The sequence below is a fragment of the Hydra vulgaris genome, chromosome 08 (assembly GCF_038396675.1).
Source record: "Hydra vulgaris chromosome 08, alternate assembly HydraT2T_AEP".
NCBI classification, from domain to species: domain Eukaryota; kingdom Metazoa; phylum Cnidaria; class Hydrozoa; order Anthoathecata; family Hydridae; genus Hydra; species Hydra vulgaris.
Window position 1 is genome coordinate 3,189,339 of NC_088927.1, and position 26,625 is coordinate 3,215,963.

General features: G+C 27.5%; 1 protein-coding gene across 1 annotated transcript; it reads right to left on the bottom strand.

Annotated features, from left to right (window-relative positions):
• Nucleotides 1-132: 132 nt before the first annotated feature.
• On the bottom strand, nt 133-24,252 carry LOC105850666 (UDP-GalNAc:beta-1,3-N-acetylgalactosaminyltransferase 1). The gene is made up of 2 exons (XM_065802287.1): nt 23,149-24,252; nt 133-317 (listed from the first exon to the last, which is right to left on the bottom strand). The coding sequence occupies exons 1-2, from the start codon at nt 24,086-24,088 to the stop codon at nt 181-183; spliced, it is 1,077 nt and encodes a 358-aa protein (XP_065658359.1). The 5' UTR covers nt 24,089-24,252; the 3' UTR covers nt 133-180.
• Nucleotides 24,253-26,625: the final 2,373 nt, after the last annotated feature.

Genomic DNA, 26,625 nt, shown 5'->3' on the forward strand with positions numbered 1-26,625 from the left:
ATACATATATATAATATATATATATATATATATATATATATATATATATATATATATATATATATATAATATATATATATATATATATATATATATATATATATATATATATATATATATATAGAAAGAATTTTTTTATTATATAGTTTATTATAAGTTATCTAAGTCTTCCTAAAAACTTTATTTTTTTGCACTTTCATTCGTTAAATGGTTCAAACATTTAAAATCATTTGCAGGATGTGAAACAATAATGTCTTTCTTGTATTCGCACCATGTGTTTGACATGTAAAATCCATTTGATTGTGTTGCAGAAATACCTAAAAAAAAATTTGTAAATTTTTATTATAAAAATAATATTTGTACCAACATCACATAATAGCTAGTCACGTATTTATTGTTTTTTTTCAACATTACAAAACCAAGTGGGCACATGACCTATATACAACTTCTAGACCCCGCCTTGAAGGTTCAAAGATCTTCTTTTTTTTTTACCTATAAATGTTCAAATTATGTTAGATTAAGTTAAAATAAAAAATAAAAAACAAAGTTTTTCAAATGCGTTGTAACAGTTTTGTTTTAAAAATATAACTTTTAATGAAAAAACATTATTTTGGCAAATTTGGCAAATTAGGTGTGGCAAGACAATATTCATTTTTTAGGAGACTGGTAGAATTCGCCATTGTTTCGTCTAGATTTTTATAAAGTTACTAGACGAAAAAGTTTTTACACATAAATTGTGTAATAACATAGAAGATTGAGTGGAGTTCTTTATAATTTTACAGGGATGCGCTAATGCACAGTTTTTTGTGGTGTGCCTTACATCCCCCTCTCCCACCCCTCATTCAGTCTAATATTCAATAGGTGTGTGTGTGTATGCGTGCGTGGTATGGTAGTTGACGATATTAGTTAATCATTAATATCGTCAACTACCATAATATTGTCAACTACCAGGAGATTTCTAAAGAAGTTTATTAATATTGATTTATCCGTTTACTAAATACTTAATAGTTCATTTAATAGTTTGTTACTTCTTGTTGCAATATTTTTCAATTTACATCATTTTTATCTAAGTTTAATTTACAAAATTAATAGCAAAGTTTTTTCTTATTTTAAAAATCTTTACACTAGTATAAAACTTATTTTTGCTTAAACGCAACATTTGTTCACTTTAATTCAAAGTTATCTAATCAAAGTTTAAATTGCATAAGTTTTAACATAAAACTTTATAACAGCAAGAATAGAACAAAAGACAGTTTCAATTAAATCATTGTGTAATAATAGTTTTTTGTTGCTTAAAAATATTGTGAAATTATAATCTGTTTTTTAAACTGGTTCGTACAAATTTTGTCAAACCAAAAATTTATGCGCACAATTCAACTTATTGTCTCGACAGCGAATTTAATATAAATGGTACCTTTTTTTGTTAAAGGAAAAATGCGACACTTAAAAGAAAAAAGAAATCGCTTTAAATAATTAAGTAAACGCGCGCTAATATAAATAATTAAGTAAACGCGCGCTATTATAAATAATTAAGTAAACGCGCGCTATTATAAATAAAAAGCATCTAGAATAAATAGATTATTCAAATAATATTAAAAATTTCAGGAACTAATACAAATACGTACTTTATAAACAATTTAACATTACTAAACAGGGGCGATTCTAGGAATTAAATGAGGGGGTGAGGTGGGGAAGACGAATTCTTAAAATTTCTCTTTCTTAAAAATCATCCAATCGGGTGATCGATCGATCGATTTTCAGTTTAAAGTCGGCCGATTAATGTTCAATACTTAATAATTTCTTATTGTAAAATTATAAACTTCTATAAATAAAACTTTTTATAGAAGTTGAAAATTGTTTTTTTTATTAAGTTTCTATTCATTTTTAATAATTTTTTTTTCAGACCATCAGCAGATATTTAAAACCCTCATCTCGTTAATTTATTTTGAAGAAAATAAAAGTTTGTATGTAAAATCTTTTTTCTTATGAGAAAGGAAGCTCTCTCTCTTTAATGTGTGTTAAACGACTACACTAATCACCAAAGAACGTTATTAACATCATTTCTATCTTGACATATGAGCAAAAAATTTCATCCTGTTTAAAAAACTATTTAAAAATTTTTTTGCCTTTCTCTGTTATAGAATACAATATCTTTTTTTATTTTATTGGTAGAATTTTAAAAATATTATATTTTGTATTTTAAAAAATTGGAAAAGATTAAAAAAAAAACAAAAAAACTAAGCGCGCAAGCGACAGGATTAAAACCCCCGCGTCGTAGATCGGAAGCGCAGCAAGCAGGCATTTGTCTTTCAAAGTTACGTTCTAAATGTATTTTAAATGTCTTTTAAACGTCTAAACATTCCTACGTAAAGAACATTTAAAAGTTCTAAATGCATTTTAAATGTCTTTTAAACGTCTAAACATTTTTACGTAAAGAACATTTAAAAGACGTTTAAAAAACGTTTAAAAGACATTTAGAACGTAACTTTCAGAAACAAATGCCCGAAGGGTAACCACTTCGGCCAGTAAAGAACACTAACCTAATAATTTTTAAAGCTATTTAATGAACAAACGACTAAAAGGTATAACTAAAAATAAAACGGCAAATAAATGCTGTAAATGAAATTTATTGACGCAATTTTTGCCGCAATGCAATTTTCAAGCAAAAGTAAAACTGCAAAACTTAATATAATTTTGAACGTTGAAATATTTGAAGTTTTCATAAGTTAGATGTTTGCATACACTTTTGTTTACATTTTTTCTTTAAAGTGTTGCGACTCTTTCTTGCCATTAACTCGGGTGTAATGGCTGCTGTGAGTTCCGTGTCAAACACTTACAAAAGAGCAATAATAAGTTGATCAATATATATTATATATACATATATATATATATATATATATATATATATATATATATATATATATATATATATATATATATATATATATATGTATATATAGGGGTTAAGACCGGGGCTAGTTGGCTCAGTTTTTACTCTAAGACCTCTGTAGCCCTAGCAGCACATTTTTTTGATAATACTAAAGTGTAGTCTCAAAGAGTATGAATTTGGGTAACTTATAAAATTTGCATTCGTTTACCAAAAAAAAACTATTGGGGCCTTCCCGGGCCCTCAAAAAAAAAATTGCTCTAACTTACCCCACCACGGGGTAAGTTGGCGCAAACTATAAAAATGGTTATTAATGTACTATTAGGTGCAAAATTATTAGAAGTAATTTAACTATTAATTTTAGCAACAAATTTAAGCCAAAAATTTAATATTACTTTTAGCTGGTACCAAAACAGCCAAAACAGTCTTTTTATATAAAAAAAAAACAACTTTTTATCTGTGAAAAAAAAAGCTAAATAAAATTTTTTAAAATTTTTTTGTAAAAATAAATAAATTTTTTCATAATTGCTAAAAATTAAAAAAAAAAGCAACCATGCTGCCAATAATAATGTAAAAAAATTTATAAATACTCTTCTTCAAAATAATTTAATTCCGACAATAAACAAACCAACGAGAGTGACTAACAACTCTTCTACACTTCTTGACAATATAATAACTAATAACCATCTTAATAACCGTCTTTACACAGGCATAATCAAAACTGACTTATCGGATCATTTCCCAACATACCTAGTTACTAACAATATTTTATTTAACAGTAATCCTTCTCAATCCATTATATTTAGGCGACAGATCAATGATTTCTCGGTAAAACAATTTCAAAATCTTTTAAAACGTTATTTCACTTACTTAATCTTTCATTTAAAACAGTTATTGTCTCTAAAAAGCTAAAAATTACACGAATCACGCCGATAGTTAAGTCTGAAGACTCAAATATCTCTAATTATAGGCCAATATTTATTTTACCTTGTTTTTTAAAATTACTTGAAAGAATGATGTACGGTAGGCTTTTTAATCACTTATCAGAAAACGACATGTTGTATTCAAAACAATTTGGTTTCAAAAGAAAAATTCAATGGAACATGCAGTGGTTGAATTAGTAAATCAAATATCAACTGCATTCAGTAGTAACTACTTTACCTTAGGAGTTTTCATTGATCTGTCAAAAGCTTTCGATACCGTTAATCATAATATACTAATAAAAAAACTTGAACACTATGAGTAAAAAATAACAATTTACTTTGGTTCAAAAGTTATTTGACCGATAGAAAACAATTTATAGTGTATGAACAAAAGCAAGCATTCCCGTCTGCCGTAACTTGTGGGGCTCCCCAGGGCTCTATTTTAGAACCACTGTTGTTCCTAGTGTACATTAATGATTTAAATTTAGCAACAGACCTATTAAATTGTATTCTTTTTGCAGATGACTCCAATCTTTTTTATTCTCAAAAATATATTAATGCACTATTTGAAACAACAAACAAACAATTATCGAAAGTTAACGAGTGGTTTATTAGTAATAAACTTTCTCTAAATGTGAATAAAGCCAAATTTATTTTGTTCCACAAAGTGAACAAATCAAAAAATATTCCTTTCAAATTGTCTAATCTAATAATCAATAACACTAACATTAAAAGAGAAAACTCAGTAATCTTTCTTGGCGTAATCTTAGATTAACATTTACGTTGGAATTTACATATAAAAAGTATTGAAAATAAAATATCAAAAAATTTACCAATGATATATAGGACTAAACAATTTTTAAACAATATTTCTTTAAAAAGTTTATATTTCTCCTTTATTTATTGTTATTTAGTTTATTGCAATATTGCATGGGCAAGTACAAACCATACAAAATTAAAAAAATTGTACTGTAAACAAAAACACACGTGCAAAACAGTTTTTGGAGCTGATAGAACTGTACCTTGTGAGCCTCTTTTGCGTATACTTGGAGCATTATATATATATACATAATCAACTTACACCAAGTTTTAATGTTCATGTATAAAACAAATATCGAATTATCTCCTAAAATATTTCAATCCTATTTTGACAAAATAGTTCATAAATATCCAACAAAACTTTCAAGTAACAACTTTATTGTCTCAAAATTTAATTCAAAACTAACTTCATATTCTCAAAACTAACTTCATATTCAGTTCTTTATCGTGGACATTACTTGTGGAAAATGTTTCCCAAAATTGTAAAAACACATAAAACTAGTATAGAGCAGTTTAAAAATGAATCAAAACAGGCATTCTTACCTATGGATTTTAATATATCCGATTTTAAATGTGTTTTTTTTAATTAAAACTCATATACAAAAAAATAGTTACTATAAAACTTATGTCTCTGAGTGTATCAACATTTTTTTTTATTACCTTAATTATGGTATTACGTCTATGGCGTTTGCTAATTTATTTACGTTTTTTCTATGAAGTATACTAATTTATTTATGTTATTTCTATGGTTTATATTAATTTATTTACTTTTTTATTTTTAAATCTTAGTTTAAATTTTTAAATTTTAAGCAAATGATAATATCTTATTTATTTTTTCTAATTCACTTGATCTTACTCTTTCCTTAAATTTTGATTCTTTAAATTTTTCTTTAAATGACAACGAACTATTATCTATTTTACTTTTACATTTTTTACATTTTTTAATTTTTTTAATTTTATTTCATCATTTTAGATTTTTTTAAATAAATGGTTAGTTAACTATAGATATTTAAAAATTACGGTTTTTGTAAATACGTGAGAATGGGGCTCGGTGATAAGGCTAAATAATTGTTCTTTTTGGTTCCCCCCCCCCCCCCCAATATTTATTTTTATTTATATGCATCGAAACTGTATATATTATTAAACGGCAAAAAATAAAAAATAATAAAAAGACTTTTTTCTTTCTTAACGGTAGTTTGCTTAGTATGTATGATTTTAAATATAGTTCTTATGGATTAAAAACACCGCATAGAACAGAGCATTTCAACAAATTAGTTTTAACTTTTGAAAATGATTTATTAGAGCTAATAAAACTCATCAGGTTCCGCAAATTATCCAACAGTTTTCAGGGTAGACTAAAAAGCAATATCTCCAACATTTACATATCTAACTTAACTATACCTATGCTTACAAAACTTTAAATCTGTATAGTTTATCAAAAGACATTTTTAACCCTTTGCTGTCTAACGCCATTACCTCTACCTACAAACTAGTTCATTAGCCACTTTAATGCGACACGGTTTAAGTTCGCAAATATTGCCTGTAGGGACAAAATTCCATCCAATCAGATACGGTTTCTAGATTATGCGACCTTTAATAGTTTTTCTCTAAGAAAATAGTAGTGCTTGATCTCATTGAGTCAAAAAATAAATAAAACTCAATACATATGTTCTTTTTATCAAAGTTACAAAAATATGTTGGCACAATGTAAGTATTATTTATTATAAATAAATAAGATTAAATATTATAATAAGATATCAAATTATATTTATTTTATTGCTTAAAATCAGTTGTTAAACAGTTTTGTGGCGCAGTATTATGTTTTAATAACTTTAGGACCAAAACTACTGACGGAGAATGTATAAAGTTTTACAGGCTTTCTAATGATGTTTCTTTACAGAAAGATTATATTTGGATTTTACATACAAAATGAATGATTTTCAGAAATGGGTATATTTGATGTGAACATTTTTTATCTGGAATCAGAGAGTTATGCACTGTTACAAGTTATTATAATGGAACGAAAATACACAAATTCTTTTACCAAAGTGACTAAATCACAAAAGCAATTGAAGCTGAAAAAAATTTTGAAAGGGCTGAAACGTAAACTTAATATGATGATATCCTTGTCTAAACCTTATCTTGTTCGTAAAAAACCCACCAATCGATCTGTTTATATAACAAAACCTCCTTTATCATTACGTAAACCAACTAAAAAACAGTTGTTTTCTAAAGTAAAACGAGGAGCAGATGCTTAAAAAATTTTTTACGAAAAACTAAACAACGCAAACAGCTATATTAAGTAACTTAAAAGTCAAAAAAAAAGATATATTACATAAAAATATTTATGTTTATCTGTAAGAAATCAAGTTTTTAACAAAAACTGGACACATTTGGACTTGAAAAAAGGAATGGTTATATATTTCAAATTTAATGACAAAACAAAGTAGTTTAAATATTTATATGGTCTATCTATCCAACAATTTGAACTCCTATATAATTGTATAGCATCATACTGTCACTTAATTGAATATCCAGATTGTAAAGGTACAGGAATCAGATTCCTTGATAAGAAAACAGAGTTGTTTTCAGTTTTAACATTGTGCAGAGATGCACTTCATCTTGGTGTTATCGGATTCATAGTGGGTGTTGCTGAAACTACCATCTATCTTGTTTTCACTGGAGGGGCTGTATTTATAGACGCAATATTTTCAGAGATGAATTTAAAGGTTAAAAGCACTTATATTTCCCTGAGGATGCCTTCTGTTTTAAAAAAATCTGGCTATGGTAAAACTGATATTGTTGCGGATGTTACTGAACTTAAATTAAACAACTAACCAATTATGACTAACCTTAATACTTTTTATTAACTTTCCCTGTTGCACAGTTTTTATAACTTGAAAAATAATGTTTTCAAGTTATAAAAACTGTACAACAGGGAAAGTTTTAATTGGAATCTCTTCACATGAGTCAGGTTTGCTTTTTGGAGACATATCCTGGTAATGGTAATTTTGGAGACATATCCTGGTAATTTTTGGAGACATATCACTGATAATGAATAAATAGAACAATTTCATATTTTAGAACTAATTAAATTTAAAAAACTTAGTAATTTTGATAAAGCTTCTACCCGTGTTATGTAGAGAGATTCATAGGAAGCGTACGAACATTTCGACATTTTCGCAAACTGTTGAAGTGCCATAAATTCATATTTATGTCAACGCTCAAAATTTTTAATGTTTTTGTGTGATTTAAAAAAAGTGACGACTCATGTCCTAGATCTACTGAACAAAAAGTATCATATACTTGTTTCTCAAAATTGAGTTACATATTCAGCCCTTCTTTAACTGTTTGCTTTATTTTTTTAACATCTCCTTTAAAAGATGAAAATTCTGGATCTGCTGGAGCAATTTTTAAGTTTTCAATTTTGTTGTTGTTTCTTACTGATTTAACTTTAATATGACAGAGTGAGACCATTGGAACGAGCGTGCAAGTTAATTCTCAAATTGTTGCTTCGTGTCCACATAATGCTTTAGGTAAAGTCCACTAAGACCAACAGGACATTCGCAATACCCTTAAGGGTGTCCCTTCTGAAAAAATTAAAATAACAGGACGCGCATCATGGCTACAAGATTTTCTTATAAAAGCTCTTACATATTGTACAATACATACAGTATTGCTATCTGAATGTAATTTAACAGATATATATTTTGCATATGGTATGCTTTTTGCAGTTGTGCAAATGTACCCTCTTTTTTATTAAGAGTGTATTCTTTAAAAAGTTTCGAGTTTACATAAGGGTAGAGGTTTTCATTGTCAGTCCAATTTTGAGATATGTGTGGTATCTCATGTACATGCAAATTTGTTAAGAACAAGAACTTTATTTTTGTTTTTTGATAAAGTTTTTCAACTAATTTAGGATAAGGTAAGAACTTCAAAATTCTATATGGTAAGAACTTCAAAATTCTTAAACAGAGCCTGTGACACCAAGCCCGTGGTTTACAAGCCAAACAAAAAAAATTCTTGAAGCTTTTGAAATGTTTACAACACTAATATTTAACTCCATTTACAAATATGCTTTCAAAACAGTAGGAGTAAATTAATACTTAACTTTATATAACATTCATGGGCAGATCTAGGATTTTTGATAGGTGTAGCTAAAATTTGTGAAATTATGTCATAATTGCAACTATTTAATAAGTCAATTAGTCTACATCAAAAAGAGGTCCGATAATTACGTCATGCAGACGCTTTCGGACATCTTTTTATCTGACCGTTTTAAATGTAAGGGTTGAGCAGCTTCTGCGGTGTATAAATATATGTCTATACTTTTTGTACACATATATTTTTCATTTACTTCTAATGATTCTAGTAAAATAACTAATTGTAAAATATAAAATTTGCCTTGGCTATTCTGTTCGCAAGTTAGACATGAAATCTCCAACTTACTTAACGAAGTGCACCGACTAGAAGGTAAGCCATAGGACTTTGCACCCCATATGTATGTTGTTATGCTGCCTAAGGTTAGCTCTTCATTTCTAAACTCTTTCCTATTCTTAATAGGCGTCTGGATTCAGTCCTTTATATTTTTGTTACTAATTGCATAACTGCAATTGTTATTGTAATAACATTATAATAATACTTTGAAAATATTATTATATATTTTTTTATTTATTTGATTTTATTTAACACCCAATGTAATTTACAAGGTAAAAAGAAAAGTAAGAAAGTTATTTCCGGTGATATTTACTTCAGAATTTTTTCTTCAAGAATATCTTTTAAAATTCCTCTTTGCTCTTTTGCATTCCAGCACTCTATCGCATATTTCAATGTTTGTTCAACATCGGAGGGAATTTCACTTTTGGAAGGTGCAATTTATACCTTCTTTTTATTTTGAATCAAATTCTTAAAATCTAACAATTGAAAACAGCATGGTTCCTGGATATCATCAACAAACGAATGTTAAAATAAAGGGCGTTCCAGCTGTGAACAGATAATGTCTGCAGTTGATCTATTATTCAGAAGACGAAGGAACAAATTTAATTTATTTTGTCTAATACTTTCCGAAATTTCCTGGATTCCAAATGGAGAACCCGCGTAGTTCCTACTGTGTTTTGAAACATTCAAAAACAATTTTAGCGCACTCCTTCCAATTATATCTAGCTTTTTCATCAAAGCAGAATTATTTCCACATAGCTCCATACCATAAGTTAAAGTAGTGACTGCCAACAAAAATTGAATGTTCAGTATCCCATATGAATCTCAAATGACTAAGTTTATTCTGAAGATTTATGTTATTACCAGAAATCGTTATCGTATTGGTTTGTATTTGTGCTTTACCAGAAATCAAGAACTCAGTTTTTTCGGCATTCAGTTTAATACAATTAATATTACAGTAAATGTTGCATGTTTTTATAAGCTTTTTGAGACCAGAGATGGTAGAGCTTAAAAGTATGATACCATCCACATATGCTACCACACCAGTAAAGTTATCGTATATAGATGTGCCGAAAATACCTTGGTTTTTAATATTTTCAAGAAGACTTTCAGTGTATAGGTTATAAAGGTGAGGCGAAAGAATCGATCCTTGTCTTATTCCTTGTCTTAGAAGAAAAGAGTTTGATTTATAACCTTGATATAAGACTGTTGCGCTACTATTGTTATATAACGAAGAGATAGTATTACCTATTCAGAGTGGTATATTGTGTTTAAAGTAAACGCCTGATAAGTTTAAATAAAAGCAGTATAAAGTAAAGTCAGGCGCGGATCTAGGGTATTGCCGTTGTGGCTAAGGCTACACCTCAAAATAATTAAAGAAATAAAAAATAATATAATAATCCAACATACTTTTAAAGTAAAAATAATATAAATATTTAAAATAAATTTATAATTATTTTCTGTGTAAAATCGGCTTTAAAAGCTATTAATTGAAACTAAAAAAAACAGAATAAAAAAAGAGGTCGGTCATTGCAAATCGGTTTGTGGCTAAGCCACAAACGACCTTATTTTACGGCATATTAATGCTGACTATATTATGGTTTTTTTAATAGTAATATATTTTTATAGTAAAATCGTATGCCATCAACACTCGAAGCCCGTAGCTAGATTTTTTTTTTTGCCTTGTGGCTGTACTTATTTCCCAGTCTTTTTGTGCCCACTAATATTCAAATAACTTGAGTGCTTTTATTATTTTCTCAATAAGTTGGTAATTATGACGGATATGTTTTGAAAAAATACTGTACCAAATGCTATTCATACATCTCACATTCAAAACATAAAATGTTGCAAAAAAAAATTGTTTAAACTAAATGGTTTAAAATTAAGAAGATAAACTCGGCGGCTGGAGAAGGTATGCTCTAGTTTTGCAAACTTTCTCATCTATATCCATTTAAATCTTTGTAATCTTTAAATGAATTAAAACGTAAACTTAATGAGACAAATAAAACTATCGAGTTTGTTTGTGAACAATTCAAAACAATAAATGAAACATTAAACAATACTTAAAAAATGCACTGAATCAACTAAATCAAAAATATTTAAACGAAGAAAATGAAAATGAAGCACTAAAGTAATTGCTAAGCTAGAAGACCGGAGGAGAAATAACTTGCGATTTGAGGGTATTGAGGAAACCGAAGGCGAAACATGGGAGATAAGCGAAGAATTGATTAAGAATCTACTGAGAGAAAAACTGGATATTTAAAAGGTATACTAATTGAAAGAGCGCATCGTGCTGGAAGAAAAGAACACGAAGAAGGTAAGCGAGCTATTGTTGTCAAGTTTCTCAATTTTAAAGATCGTGAAAACATTCTTGAAAAATACAAAAAGAAAGAAATTGTGGAAGGAAAACATGTATATAAACAAAAATTTCAGCGAGTGGACAACTAGTATTCACAAACAACTTTTTCAAAAAGCAAAATATCTACGAGCATCAGGTAAATTCAAAAGATCTACGAGCATCAGGTAAATTCACTGAAGTTGTGTACAATAAAATAGTCGCTAAGCCATCTTAAAGCAAAGTATATTCACGGTTATTTATAACAGAATAAACAAAGTAAATAATAATAACAGAATAAAAAAAGTAAGTAATAATAAAAAAAGTAAATAATAATAAAAAAAGTAAATAATAATAAAAAAAGTAAATAATAATAAAAAAAGTAAATAATAATAAAAAAAGTAAATAATAATAAAAAAAGTAAATAATAATAAAAAAAGTAAATAATAATAAAAAAAGTAAATAATGATAAAAAAAGTAAATAATAATAAAAAAAGTAAATAATAATAAAAAAAGTAAATAATGATAAAAAAAGTAAATAATAATAAAAAAAGTAAATAATAATAAAAAAAGTAAATAATAATAAAAAATGAATTCGAAAATAAAAGTAATAGTAATTTTGAAAATTTTAAATTTTTTCAAATTAATGATTGTATTTAGATGAAGAATACGATCTAGGCATACTTAAACGAAATTAATTTGCCTGAATTAGTATGCTCTTATTTTCAACCAAATGAAGTTAGTAACTTTATAGGAGTGGATAATAAATATGATTATTTTAATGTCATTCACGTGAATATTAGAAGTTTAAAAAAGAATTTGGAAAATTTTTTAAACTCAATTTACAAAACCAACAATTTGTTTTAATGTGATTTGCGTAACCAAAACTTGGTGTTTAATAAAGATTTTGAATCAAATTCTAATTTCCTTCTCCTAGGTTTTAAAGAAATTTTTTCAGAACAAAAGGATAATAGGCGCAGATGAGGAGTACTTTTTTATTTGAAAGAAAATATTTTATATAAATTTAGAATCAATATGAGTGTTTCTGATACAGATCAAGAGATCTTAACAATTGAACTTAATAAACAAAAATTCTAAAGACATTTTAATCAGCTGTTGCTATAAGCTTCCAACTGGAAGAGCAGAAAATCTTGGTAAATTTTTGAAATAAAATCTAATAGAAAAAACTAGTCAGGAGAAAAAAAAAAGTTATAATTTGGGTGACTTCAACTTGGATTGTTTTGAGTATAGCGAAAACCGAAACATAAATAACAATTTATTTGAAATGGGTACCATACCAATAATAGATGGACCGACAGGAATTACAATTTCGTCGACTTTAATTGATAATATATATACCGCAGGCTATTTTAATAAATCTCTAAAAAAAGGAACTATAATAACTCATGTTTCTGGTCATTTTCCCATATTTTTTCAATTAAATCAGATTATCAAATAAAAAATGACGGCAGAATGACAACAAAAAAGCGAACAGGAATCACATAAACTTTAACCGTTTCCAGCCTGACGGGACATAAATGTCCCGGTTCATTTAAAACTATATAGAGCAGGGATGGCCAAATGGCAGCTCGCGAGCCGCATGTGGCTCTTTTCAAAAGTTTTATTGATTTACTGATAATAAAAACTTGAACTATACATAGCCGGGAGACATATCGTTTGAAAAATGGATATAGCAAAAGGTGACAATAAAGCGTTTCGCTATAAAAGTAAGAAAAATTGAAGATGAGAGCAGATCATTTCATGGTGACTGGACAAAAAAATACGCATTTATTGAAAAAGAAAATAAACCTGTATTTGCAATACTGAACTAGCTCATAATAAGACATGTAATGTTAAACGTCACTATGAAACAAAAACATATCTGTTTTTCTGAAGAATACCCAATAAATCCATGTCATAGAAAAAATAAAATCGAGTTGGTTAAAACAATATTTAAAAATCAACAAATGAATATTTCATCTTCCAGCAAATAATCAAATATTACAATAGAAGCAAGTTTTATTATAGCTTGGAACATTGCAAAAAGTAAACATCCTTACACCGATGGAGAACTTGTAAAACAAAATATTTTTGATGTAATCTTAGTTTTAGATCCTAATAATAGCAAAATTCAAAGGTTAATTTCCGTTTCTCAACATACAACTGAAAGAAGAATATCTGAAATTAGTGTCGAAGTTGAACAGCATTCGTTAAATGACTTAAAAAATTGTGAAGCATTCAGTTTAGCATTGGATGAATCAACAGATATTCAAGAAAAACCTCAAATGGCAGTATTTGTTAGATATGTAACATCAGATGTACTTGTGAAAGAAGAGTTACTAGATTCAGTAGAGCTAAAAGACGCAACTCGTGGAATTGTTTTAAAGAAGCCCTTGACACTGTAAGTCAAGGGCTTCTTTAAAACAATTCCAAACAATTCAATCTTAGTGTAAATAATATTATACGGCAAATAAAAAAATAAAATAAAAAAATAAACATCTCACCAGTTTAATTTATTGATAAACTTTTGGCTAGAAGATGCCATAATCTGAATATTTTTATACCATGTTTTAAAATGGATTAAGGTTTTGTAGCTTAATGGTATATTTTATAACTATGTTTTCACGAACTATGTTTATTATAAAAAGATAACATGTTTTTTATAACTGTTACTATGATTGCTTATATACGAATGTTTCTGTCTCTGCTTTTTGTTATAACATTCTTATAACATTTAACTTTTACATTCTTATTTTATTTAATAGGTTAAAACTATTAATAAAATTTTTTGTCAACAGTAACAATACTTTTAGATTGACGCCTATTAAGTATAGGAAAGAATTTAGAAATGTAGAGCTAACCTTAGGCAGCATTACAACTTACATATGGGGTGCAAAGTCCTAAAATGTCCAACTTACTGAACTTCGTTAAGTAAGTTAGGATATTTTATGTCTAACTTTGGAACAGAATCATCAAGACAAATTTTATATTTTACCATTAATCATTTTATTAGAATCATTAAAAGTAAATGAAAAAAATATATAGACAAAAAGTGTAAACATATAATTATACACCGCAGAAGCTGCTCAACCCTTAAATTTAAAACGCTCAGATAAAAAAATGTCTGACAGCCTTTGCATGACATAATTATCAGACCTCTTTTTGATGTAGACTAACCAACTTATTAAGTAGTTGCAATTATGAAGTAATTTCACAAATTTTAGCTACACCTATTTAAATCCTAGACCCGCCCCCTGCTAATATATATGTAAACAAACACAATATTTTTTGTCCTTACAGCTCAATTATTAGTACCCAGACCTTACTATATGAATGTGGGCAATTGTAAAATAAAAGATAAAATAAACAAAGATGGTAAACAAATTTTATTTAATTAAGTATGTATTTATAAGTGTATGTGTGTTTTATTAAGTTATATTTATCTGTGTGTGTATACGTTGTATGTGTATATATGTAAAAGTAGTGTGAATGTGTATAGCTTAAAATAAAATGCAATGTGTTGACTATGGGTTACTTGGAAATCATTATTAATTAGTAAAAGAATTCGGTGGTTCCACTTATGATGGCTTGAATTGTAAAGAAACAAACATGAAATATACTCCAAATAAAGAAAGAAAAAATAAAAAATAGATAAAAAATAAAAATACATATAAATATATATATATTATATATATATATATATAATATATATATATATATATATATATATATATATATATATATATATATATATATATATACATATATATATATATATATATATATATATATATATATATATATATATATATATATATATATATATATATATATATATATATATATATATATATATATATATATATATATATATATATATATATATATATATATATATATATATATATATATATATATATATATATATAAGCAAGAACTAATTATTAACAAGAATTAACCTCTCGAAAGTCCTTATGTCTTCCCCAACCAGATTTTATTTTTAAAATTTAAAACGGATTGTTAACATCAATAAACTAGTATGACGTCATCAAATTACTTTAATAATTTTTTTTACAGTTTGTGAAAACTAGATTCTTTGACAAAGTATTGCACCGGTTTTAACATTATTTATAGAAACAGATCCACTTCATGTATCAAAGCAAATAAGCATTTATAAGAAATCAATAAATATGAACAAAAACTTGTACAGACAAACAGCTACGTAAGCTTTTAATTTCAGAGGTTTTCTGCGACAAGACCTCTTTAAGTTTCCGCATTCTTTATTCCTAATTTTTTTTTAATTCTCTATTGTTAGCGAAATCTTTCTTTATAAATTCTATTTATTTAATTTTTATGTTTTATGTATTCACACAAATTTTTTATGTTTTAACATAAAGTTGTTATAGAGATTGTTATAAAGAAAACAAAATGTTATCAATTGGTTTAAAAATATAAAAGATTTGTAAATTCTCAACCTTTATAAACTCCTCATTTTTGATATCAACGATTTCTACCCTTTAGCTAGTGAAAACTCCTTAACGATTCTATCAATTTTGCGGAAAAACATCTCACTATAAGCACGGAACATTAGTCAATTATTATTCATGCAAGGAAACCGTTAATGTTTAGTAAAACCAGGTTTGGATAAAAAAAATCGAGCGGCTTATTTTACGTCACAATGGGTGCGTTTGATGGAGCAGAGATATGTGAAGTTGTAGGGATATTCATTCTTTTTTAAATTTCAAATTTTACAAATTTGTACCGTGATGACGGATTAGCAGTTTTTAAAAATACTACCGGTCCACAAATGGAGAAAATTAAAGAGTATATCACGTACTTATTCAAATGTAACGATCTTAGCGTATCTGTACTGTGCAACCTCAAAATTGTGAACTACCTCGACGTAACTCTTATTCTCCGCGACCAGTCATACCAACCATACTGCAAACCTCAAAATATATTAACTACATACATGCTCAATCTACCCACTCTCTTAGTATACTAATATTAGGAGCGACCAACTACCTCATATGAACTGAGATTGTCCGGAAATTCAAGTACGGAAAAAGTGTTTAAGAATCTATATCTATTTATAGTTAAGCACTACAAAACTCTGGTAATAAAACAATGTCTCTTACCAACCTTACTTACAACAGCAACAAAAGAAAAACCAAAAACGCAAAATAATTTGGTCCTTTTAGTATAAATGTCACCGCAAATATAAGAAAATGCTTTTTAAACTTGGTTTCCAAACATTTTCCTATTAACCACAAACTACATTTAACTGAGTACCAACCTGAGTACCAACCTGAGTACCAACCTGAGTACCAAGTCGTATTTTTTTTATTTTAACTATTAAACGAACAAGAGAATTTTTTGTACATTATATATCATATAATCATCATCATATATATCATCATAATCATATATATATATATATATATATATATATATATATATATATATATATATATATATATATATATATATATATATATATATATATATATGATGATGTTGATGATGATGATGATGATGATGATGATGATGATGATGATGATGATGATGATGATGATGATGATGATGATGATGATGATGATGATGATGATGATGATGATGATGATGATGATGATGATTATGATGATGATGATAATTGCCGAAAGGCACTAAACTTCAAGCTCCATTATATAATTGTATTTTTTCATTTAGATTATTTTAATATAATTTGGTCTTCTTTAAAAAAAATATATTGATCACTCTTAAACAGACTAGAGTTGTATTTCCAACAGTATACAACATATATCAATAAACAATATATATATATATATATATATATATATATATATATGAATTTATATATATATATATATATGTATATATATATATATATATATATATATATATATATATATATATATATATATATATATATATATATATATATATATATATATATATATATATATATATATATATATATATATATATATATATGTAAATCAATAAAACATCACATTCGGTATCATACTATTTATTATTATTTTGAAAAAAGAAATATTTATTTGTTATTTGTTATTATAATATTTATTTGTTGCACCTATTTTTATATACATAGATTTTAGCTAATGTTCCTCAATGTTTCATGAATAGCTAAGTAAATAAGGTTAGTATTTCGCTAAGACAAGTCAAACTATCTTACAACTAATAGCAATACGATGATTTGGGACAAAAGAATAGTGGGAGAATGGGACACTGTTTAACTTTATCCTAGTTTGAATTAACTAAATGGTATTTGATACTGTTGATCAAGGAATTTTACTTCTAAAGTTAAGCATTACAAGCTCTTGATGAAGTATGCGGAGTCCCACAGGGATCAATCTTGGAACCTTTCATACTTTTAATATATATTAATGATATAAATAAAGCTTCTCCTAAAATATTGTCAATAATGTATACTGACAATGCAAATTTATTTTACAACCACTCCTATATGAAAATGTTTTTCAAAATAATGAACACTAAACAAGAAAGCTATTAACCAATGGTTTATAGCTAATAAATTATTATTAAATTGTGAAAAAATAAGTTTTACGCTCTTCCATAAAATAAGACATAAGATTAATCTTCCGATAAGTTTTCAAAACTATTAATCAATTAAAATGAAATAAACCGAGTACATTTTACAAAGTTATTGGGAGTAATATTTAAGGAGAACCTATCACGGAGAAACCATATTGGTATCATTTGTAAACAGCGCAAAATGCTTTACTTCAGTCTCGTTTATTGTCACATCTCCTATGCTAATATTATTTGGACTAACACACACAAAACTAAACTAATCAATTAAAGAGCTTACAAAACCACGCATGTAAAGCAATTAATTATTTAGAGAAGTTAGAAAACCCCTTCCCTGTAATGAAATACATGAAAATCTAAGATGTATCAAAACTTCACTTCAAATATTATTCCTTATTTATAAATATAAGAAAAATATTTATAAATATACTTGCTGCCAAAAGTTTTTCCTGACATTTTTACATCGTTTTTTTTTCAAAAACACAATCTTCGATCAAATACCAACCATAACTATCACTTGAGTAGAGTAAAATCACAAAATTTTTAATTATGAGCCGAGGCCATTATGGAATCAGTTGAAAAATAGCAGTATAAAAAAATTGAAAAGTTCTTTTTTAAACGAAAAATAAAATTACATCTCCTTAATTTCTTAAATAAATGTCAGAAATTAATATATTGCATTTCCTTAATCTCTGACTGTATATATTAAATATATATATATTAACTATATATATTTGATATGCTACACCATGTTTATTTTAAATTTGTTCGATTTAATATTTTAATATTTAAACTGAAACGGATTTTTTAATTTATATTATTCATGTAGTATTTTTCACAAAAATTACTATTTTGTAAACTTACTAAAGTCATGTGCAAATAGTTTGATTTTCAAAAATATAGATTTTTCAAAAACCTTAGCAGTGCGCAAAAATCCAACAAAGGTTACTTCTGATTGCGTTTACAATAATGATAAAACCTATCTTACAACTGTTCATAAGCTAACATTCCCAGCTAACACAAAACGTTTAACGAACACTGCGAACGTTTAAGAACATTCTATAAACGTTCATAGAACGTGATCAAACGTTCGCAACGTTTATCGAACGTACTTGAACGTTTTGTGTTATCTGGGACTACCCATAACATTTAATAATGATTTACAAAGAAATCAAACAACTTGATGATATAAACATAGAAAAGTAATGTTGTGTCATTTTACTCTATTGTAGCCACAATCTTCAAGCACTTTAAAAATAAGTATTTTGGCTAATAAGTTTTAAAGTTCAGCATGTGACTTGCGGTTAAAGACATTATTTACCATTTACTTCTTTGACAATGCCGAATCTTAAATATCTGTGTAGAAGCCTGTATAGAATCTGCAGTAAAAAAAGGACATAAAAATTCCAATTAGTTTAAAAAAAGGCAACAAAACTAGTACCTAAGTGCTAGGGTTTAAATGATGAGTGTTAATAGCAAATTTGGTACCGAGTCTACAACTTTAAAAAAACTCAAAAACGTTGAGACTTATTTATTATAAAAAAGTTATTGGCTACTTACAGTGAGGCTTGGTGTTATTGGCTACTACGGTCAGTAGTGCTAGTTTAAGTGCTGTTATGCAACAAAAAAATTTTTTCGCATAACAACACTTAAACTAGCACTACTGATGATACAATAAACGGCCTCTAGTGGTAAATAAAATATGAAATATTTTGTTACAAATCTTTTCAGAAATAAAAATCTTTTTTGAAGTTGACAAATTTCATTGTATTGTTTAAATTATATTATTAGTTATATATATATTGAAAGCTAAAACAAAAAATCTTTAAAAATGCGAGGCACCGTTTTGTAGAGAATTTTGTGCTCTATCTAAAGGTGTAAAAACTATTTTAAAAATTTAATTTAGCAAACCTCAAAATTTTCACCCTTGTAAAAAAAAAGGTTTTTTTAAAAAAAGCAACTTCAAAACTCTCAAAACTAAAATTAAATTTTACTAAACAAAAAAAGGCTAGTTTTGTAATTTTATGATGATCAAGATTCTCTTTTCAAAATTGAATATGGTAGTTACGGAAAAAATTTATGAGCAAAAAACCAATATGAATGTTTTTAGGGGGAAGAGTAATCAAACTAATGGCTCACACATTTATGCATTAAGATGAGCGCGGTTAATCTAATTAATAGTTATTAATTATTTAAAACGTAAATAAATACGACAGCCTTTGCTATTTATCTAAAGAATTTTAAAACAAAATGACTCGCACTTACATCCGTAAAACGCAAAAAACTTACAATGACGAGCAATTGCAACTTGCAGTAGAACAAATCAAAAACGGCGAAATATCACTCAGTAAAGCTTCGGAGGCATACAACATACCAAAGGCAACTCTTCACAAGCGTGTGCACATCATATTTTAATCACATGGTAGAGGTACAACTACCGTGCTAAGTACAGCATTTTAATTTGTTCTTGTTTCAGTACTTATCAGTTTAGCCGATTGGGGTTTGACAGAACCATCGCAGATGTTATCGTAATAGCTGGGAGTGTTTAGTATCTACAAATCAAAGTCATCTGTTTCCTCCAAATGGTATACCAGTTCGAAAATGGTATCAAGGTTTCACAAAACGATGGAGTCATAAATTAAGCGTCAGAGTAGCAGGCAATATTTCGTCTCTCAGAGCTTCCTCTTGTACCGAAGAAAAAATAACAAGTTATTTCAATACACTTTAAAAACAATTTCTTGAAGTAAATATCAACAATAACACCGCGTGCAATTTGTGGAACTTTAACAAAACTAGATTTTCAGGCGATTAAGGTAAACAGCATATAGTTTGCAGGCTCAGTGCTAAACGTCCTTTAAAATTGGTTGGTAACAACGAAAAATTAATTACACAGTTGGTAATTGTGTCAACGCTACGGGTACTACTCTGCCACCAGTCGTAGTTAGCAAATCAATATTACGTCTGTACAAAGACTGGTGTGTTGGAGGACCACCAAACACCGTATTTACAGCATCTAAGTCCGGTTGGATGGAAGAGAAATAATTTATTCAATGGCTCACTAAAATATTCATACCGGTAATCAAATTAATTCCAGGTAACTAGTTTGGTCAACTTAAATTGAGTAGCCTATCAAGTAATCAACTAATCAAATATTTTTTTAAATTACAGGTATTCACATTTTAGTCTTGGATGGACACGTCACACATGTTACTTACGATGTTGTACGTATTTGCATTAACAATAACATCAGGCTGATATGTTAACCGGCTCATTCGTCCCACATACTTCAACCGTTAGACGTAGGTGTGTATTGCCACGTTAAACGAGTTTGACGCAAGTTACTTACAGAATTTTATCCAGCTAAAAATTTCAACAACAAAACGAAAATTTTAATAAACTACTAGCAAAATTTATTAGCTCCGGTGACGCATTTATACGAACACAAATAATCGCTTGATTTCAAAACACTGGTGTGTTCCCACTTGATATTAGCAAAATTGATTAAACGAAATTACAAATTATTCAAACATTTCAAGTACAACTCAGCCTGCTTTATCATCTTCATCCGAGCCTGCTTCATTATCCTCAACTGAGCTTATTTCATCATCTTCATGCAATTCTGTTTTATCATCCTCAACCGAGCCTGCTTCATCATCCTCATTCCAGCCTATATCATCATCTAACTTTAGTCAGCATCAAACTCCAAAAATTTTCCAACTTCAAAATTTAATAACAACACCAGTGACTCCTGCTCAAACGTATCAAATGTTGCAACACTTGAAAAATGTTTTACAACGCCACCATATTGACGCGTAAAAAAACCCAAATATATGGGGCAAAGTAAACGTTTTTTTTTCTTCATAAAAATCGATTTTTTTAAAATATTTTCAAAGTATTTTTTTTAATTTTTAAATATTTATATAATGTAAAAAATACTCTTTAAAACTGAATCATTTCTAATGTGGGCCGTAATACACACTCCCAAGCATTATTTGTTAATTTAAATATAATGAGCGTTTATCAAATAAATGTCTTTCAAGTTCTTATATTTATGTTCAAAATTAATAAAAATATATCTTCTAAAATATTTTACCCACTATTCAAAATAAATCAGAATAGATATCTAACCCAATTTTCAAATAACAGTTATATTCAACCCAAAAGTTATTTTGCGGTGACTGAATTTTCAATTTCCACGAAAGAGGGCCAAAATTATGGAATAAAATATTAACTAATGAACTTAAAACAATGCTACGCCTAATGAGTTTAAACACAAATTGAAGCAAAAGCTATTGATGAACGACGTAGCGCTCAGCTTTTTCTGAAGTTTTAATGATTGGTACTGTTAAACTTACCCAACAATTAGTGGTTTATTATTATCGGCTTGACGATCTTAGAAAAGGATTTCAACTTTTTTTTTCTACTTTTTTTTTTTTTTTACATATAAAAAAATTATGATTTATAAGAATTATTCACATATTTCAAGGTATATGCTGGTGTATAAGGAAAGCTTCAGGATTATGCGCAATTGCTTACATGCTTTTTAGTAATACAGTTTCTTTGTAATTACTTTTTTTTTTTTTTTTATTTTTTTAGTTTTTCTTAACCAATACAAAAACAAAAAGTTAAAGTAGCACTTTAGGACCGATGATTTTTATTTTATAAAATCTTTAGAAAAACGTTTTATTTTATATATAGTTACGTTTTTAATTTTTCTTTTATATTAACGGTATAGACTAAGGGGCTTGGTGATAAGACCAATTATGTCCTCTTCTTGCCCAAAAATCGGTTTTTATTTTTATTATTATTAAATCAATATTTAAATAAATTGTTTTTTTTTCTTTTAATAGTTGCATATGTGTAGGCAGTGAGTTGGGGAGAGGTTGGTAGTTGAAGTTTAACAACTTTTAGATAAATTTTTTTTTACGTTCAATAGACACGTCAAATCCCAATAATCTTAAATAGCAGTTGATTCCTAGTTGATAAATAACTGTCTTTATACAAACTTAGAAACCTAAAGAAGTGTTGAAAATATTTAAAATACTTTTACATTTGCAGAGATTTTTTAGCTTGCCACATAATCAGCACTGCTGCTCCCAAACTTAATAAAACGTATTTACCCATATAAACACATAATAATTTTTTTAATTCGTAAAAAAAAAACTCCTTACCAGCTCTCATTGCTGTTTCTCCTATGTACGCATCGTCTATTTTTAGAGGTCTTTTTATGTCAAAATACGGAATAATATCAACAACACTTTTTCTTGTCAAAATATAACCTCCGCCAGAACAGTATGGGCTGTATATTTCTGATAAATGTTCTTTTTTTGAAACTGCGTATTTTCCGATTCTTTCTACTAAATTGTTGATGATAACGCTTCCGTAGTAACCGTCAGAAGTTGTAGTATTGTCTACAAAACGAATAGCGTTGTTTATGTTTACAAATACATCATCATCCACTTTTAAAAGAAACCTAAAGTTAAGATTGTGGAGGCTCCAGGTAAGACCAACAATCAACTTATGGGACAACAGGTAAAAGTCTTCTGTAATGTTTACGCATAATATATCTTTGAATTTTTTTGCTTCTCGATTTAATTTCTTCATCACCTTGTCATCTGGTTCTTGCCCTGTGACAAAAACTATTCGCCATTTTTTTTCTTTCCATACTGATTTATTACCCCATAAAGACCTAATCCACTCCCTACGCCAGTAATTTCTTGAATGTGACGTAACCAACACGAGTAACTTATAAGTAGTGTTGTATTTCACAACACTGTCTAGTTTTATAAAGCTCAGTGTGTGGAGTTGTTTTAGTATATCTAAATCCATGGTAAAACTAAAATTTCCGACATTTGTGTTCTCGATTTTTTTAACTGTTTTTTTTTTTTTTTGAACTTTGTTTATTTGACTTTTAATTTGAAGGTATTTACTTGCTTCTTGTTGATCTTTTTTCAATTTGTACAACGTAACTTTCAATTCGGTTGTTGAGTTTTCAATTGATGAGATAGCAAAATCAACAAATGCATTATTCTTTATTATTAAATTGGATAGCATAATTACGATGGAAATTGTTGCTGCTGCCAATATTGTGGGTACAAGCGATAGTCGCATTGTAATGGATGAACAATATATTTGAAGCCTAAAAAATGTTTATCTTCGTTTTAATTAATAAACACGTTAAAATTACTTTCAATTGTGATGACTTTAAAAAATATTTACTATATAGTACTTTCAAACGTGATGACTTTAAAAAAAACTTTATATCTACTGTTAAAGATAAAGGCAAATTGTTTAAAAAAAATCTTATTAGTCAAAAACAATTAGAGATTATAGCAAGATTATAAAATACAAGGAAGTACGAGTATTAGTAATAATCAAGGCATACTATTCAAAACAGTCGAGGCATCTTTTTAATTATTTTTTAGTTAACAATTGCTTTTAAAATTACATCATAACTTTTGAAGTCTCTCTCTTAATTGCGCAGCCAATTAGTTGTGCATCCCAGTTAATTGCGCGTTTAGGCCCAAAACATTTGTGTTTAAATTTTTTACTGAGTTTCTTGTTAAAAGTGTAATTAGATCAGAAAAATAATAATTACTATTATTTTCCTGTGTTAAGTTAAAAACTAGTTTTTGTCATAAATATTTTGAGATAATGATTTTATCAGAATGTAAATAGATAAATAATTCGAATCGAAGTAAATGATATATCTTGTTTTAAACAGATAATAATAAGTTTTAACGATTTATCAGTCAAGTCTCATCGAAAAAACTTTAATAAAAAAACTACATTTTAAATTTAGCTGTCTATTCACAGTTCTCTTATTCCAACTTTTTTATCCTTACTTCTTATGGCTAAAGGCAAAGGAAAAAGATTATCAGAAAATCAACGAATCGAAATTATAGCTCAACTTAATAAAGATTTGTTTATATAGTTAATAATTTAGTTTGCTAAATTTTTTCTTATCTTTTTCTTATTTGCGAACCCCTAGTTAATTGCGCACTACAGTGCCCGTTTCAATTTGCGCAATTAAGCGAGAGACTACTGTAGTTACTTACCTATTAAAATGCCGTTGATTACTTTTTAATAAAAATTATTTAATTTTCAAGTTCGATGTAATAATTTCTTTATATGATTTTTTAATAAATAAGGATATTTAAAATAATCTGATATACTTATGTAAAAATACGCGAAAGTAATACTAAAAAAGAAATACTAAGGAATGTTACAATTTAGAATTACAAGAGAAATAGAATGACAATCATGATGACTGTACAAACACAGTTATCCACTAATACAACAACAACCATCTTTTGCAAAATTAGAAGTTTTATTAACCTATTATAACCTGATAAAATTAATATGAGAACAACCTAATGACAGGAATCATTAGATTGTCCTCGTATGGACTATAGATAAGTCAATGTATTTAATTTTTTTATTAAAATACGTCTTGGTGTTTGTTTTTGCAGCATTGTTATTAGACTTTTATAATTAGGCATTATTTGGAAAATACATCTATGAAAAACCGTTTTTTATGTAAATTGTCATTGCTTTCAATACACTTTGATGAAGAAAGCAAATTACTTATAGATAAGTTATGGTTATTGTTTTTTTAAATAATTAGTGTTACTGTTTCTATGAAAAGCGTTTTTACATAACTAACGTAACTCTAAACTCCCAAATAAAAATCAGTTTTTGTTATATATATATATATACATTTTAAATATAACTAACTTACTCAATTTAGGTTCGTTTTTATCTTGTATATTAGAACACAATTGTAGATTAGAACGTTGTACCACCCGTCGCTATAAAACAAAACAAAAAATTATTCGAGTTTTTGGACCGCATTTTATACCTATTTAAATATAACGATAGCCAATAGGATTATAAAAATTATAAAGTCGAGGTTATGTGAACAATTTTAGTTTGCAGGCTTAAATCAAAATTGTTATGAAAAGTTCTACTCTATGATTTCTTTTCGCTACCTTATTTTTAATATACGTTAGTAGATCTAAAAGGCGGCTTTGGATTCAACTGAGTTTTTTTAAGACTTGTGTCAGCAGAAATTTTTTTTTTATGACAAATTAGTTTTTTAATTATTTAAATTAATTATTTATATTGCTAGAATTTTTTTGCATGTCTTGTTTTAGGGAAAACCTTTTTACAACTTGTAGTTATTTTTGTCAACAGAATTTTTTTTTGACCTGTTTTAATTATTTTTGTTCACACATTTTCAATAATATTTATTTTTTCCATTGTCAGCACCTATAATAAAAAATTTTTTTATGAACAAATTTTTTTTCAGAAGAATTTTTTTTTTTTTACAATGTGGCTCACTGTTTATTGTGCATGCACAGCATCGCCCATTTCGCAGAAAGAGCTACACCAAAACAACCGCCAGCATCCCAAAACAGTGGTAAATTAATGTAAGAAACACCAACAAAAGATTCTTTGAGTTAGCTGTTCTTAGTCATTTCCAAGCCGCATCCGCATTGCACTACTATGTATAGTAGCCATCTTGGAGAGATTAACTATATAGTTAGTGACATTTTAAAATTCAAGAAGTGCAAAATTCCAACTCTTTCAGTCAACGTCTTTAAGTAGGACACAAAGCTTTATCGCTTCGCATTTGACCTCCTACA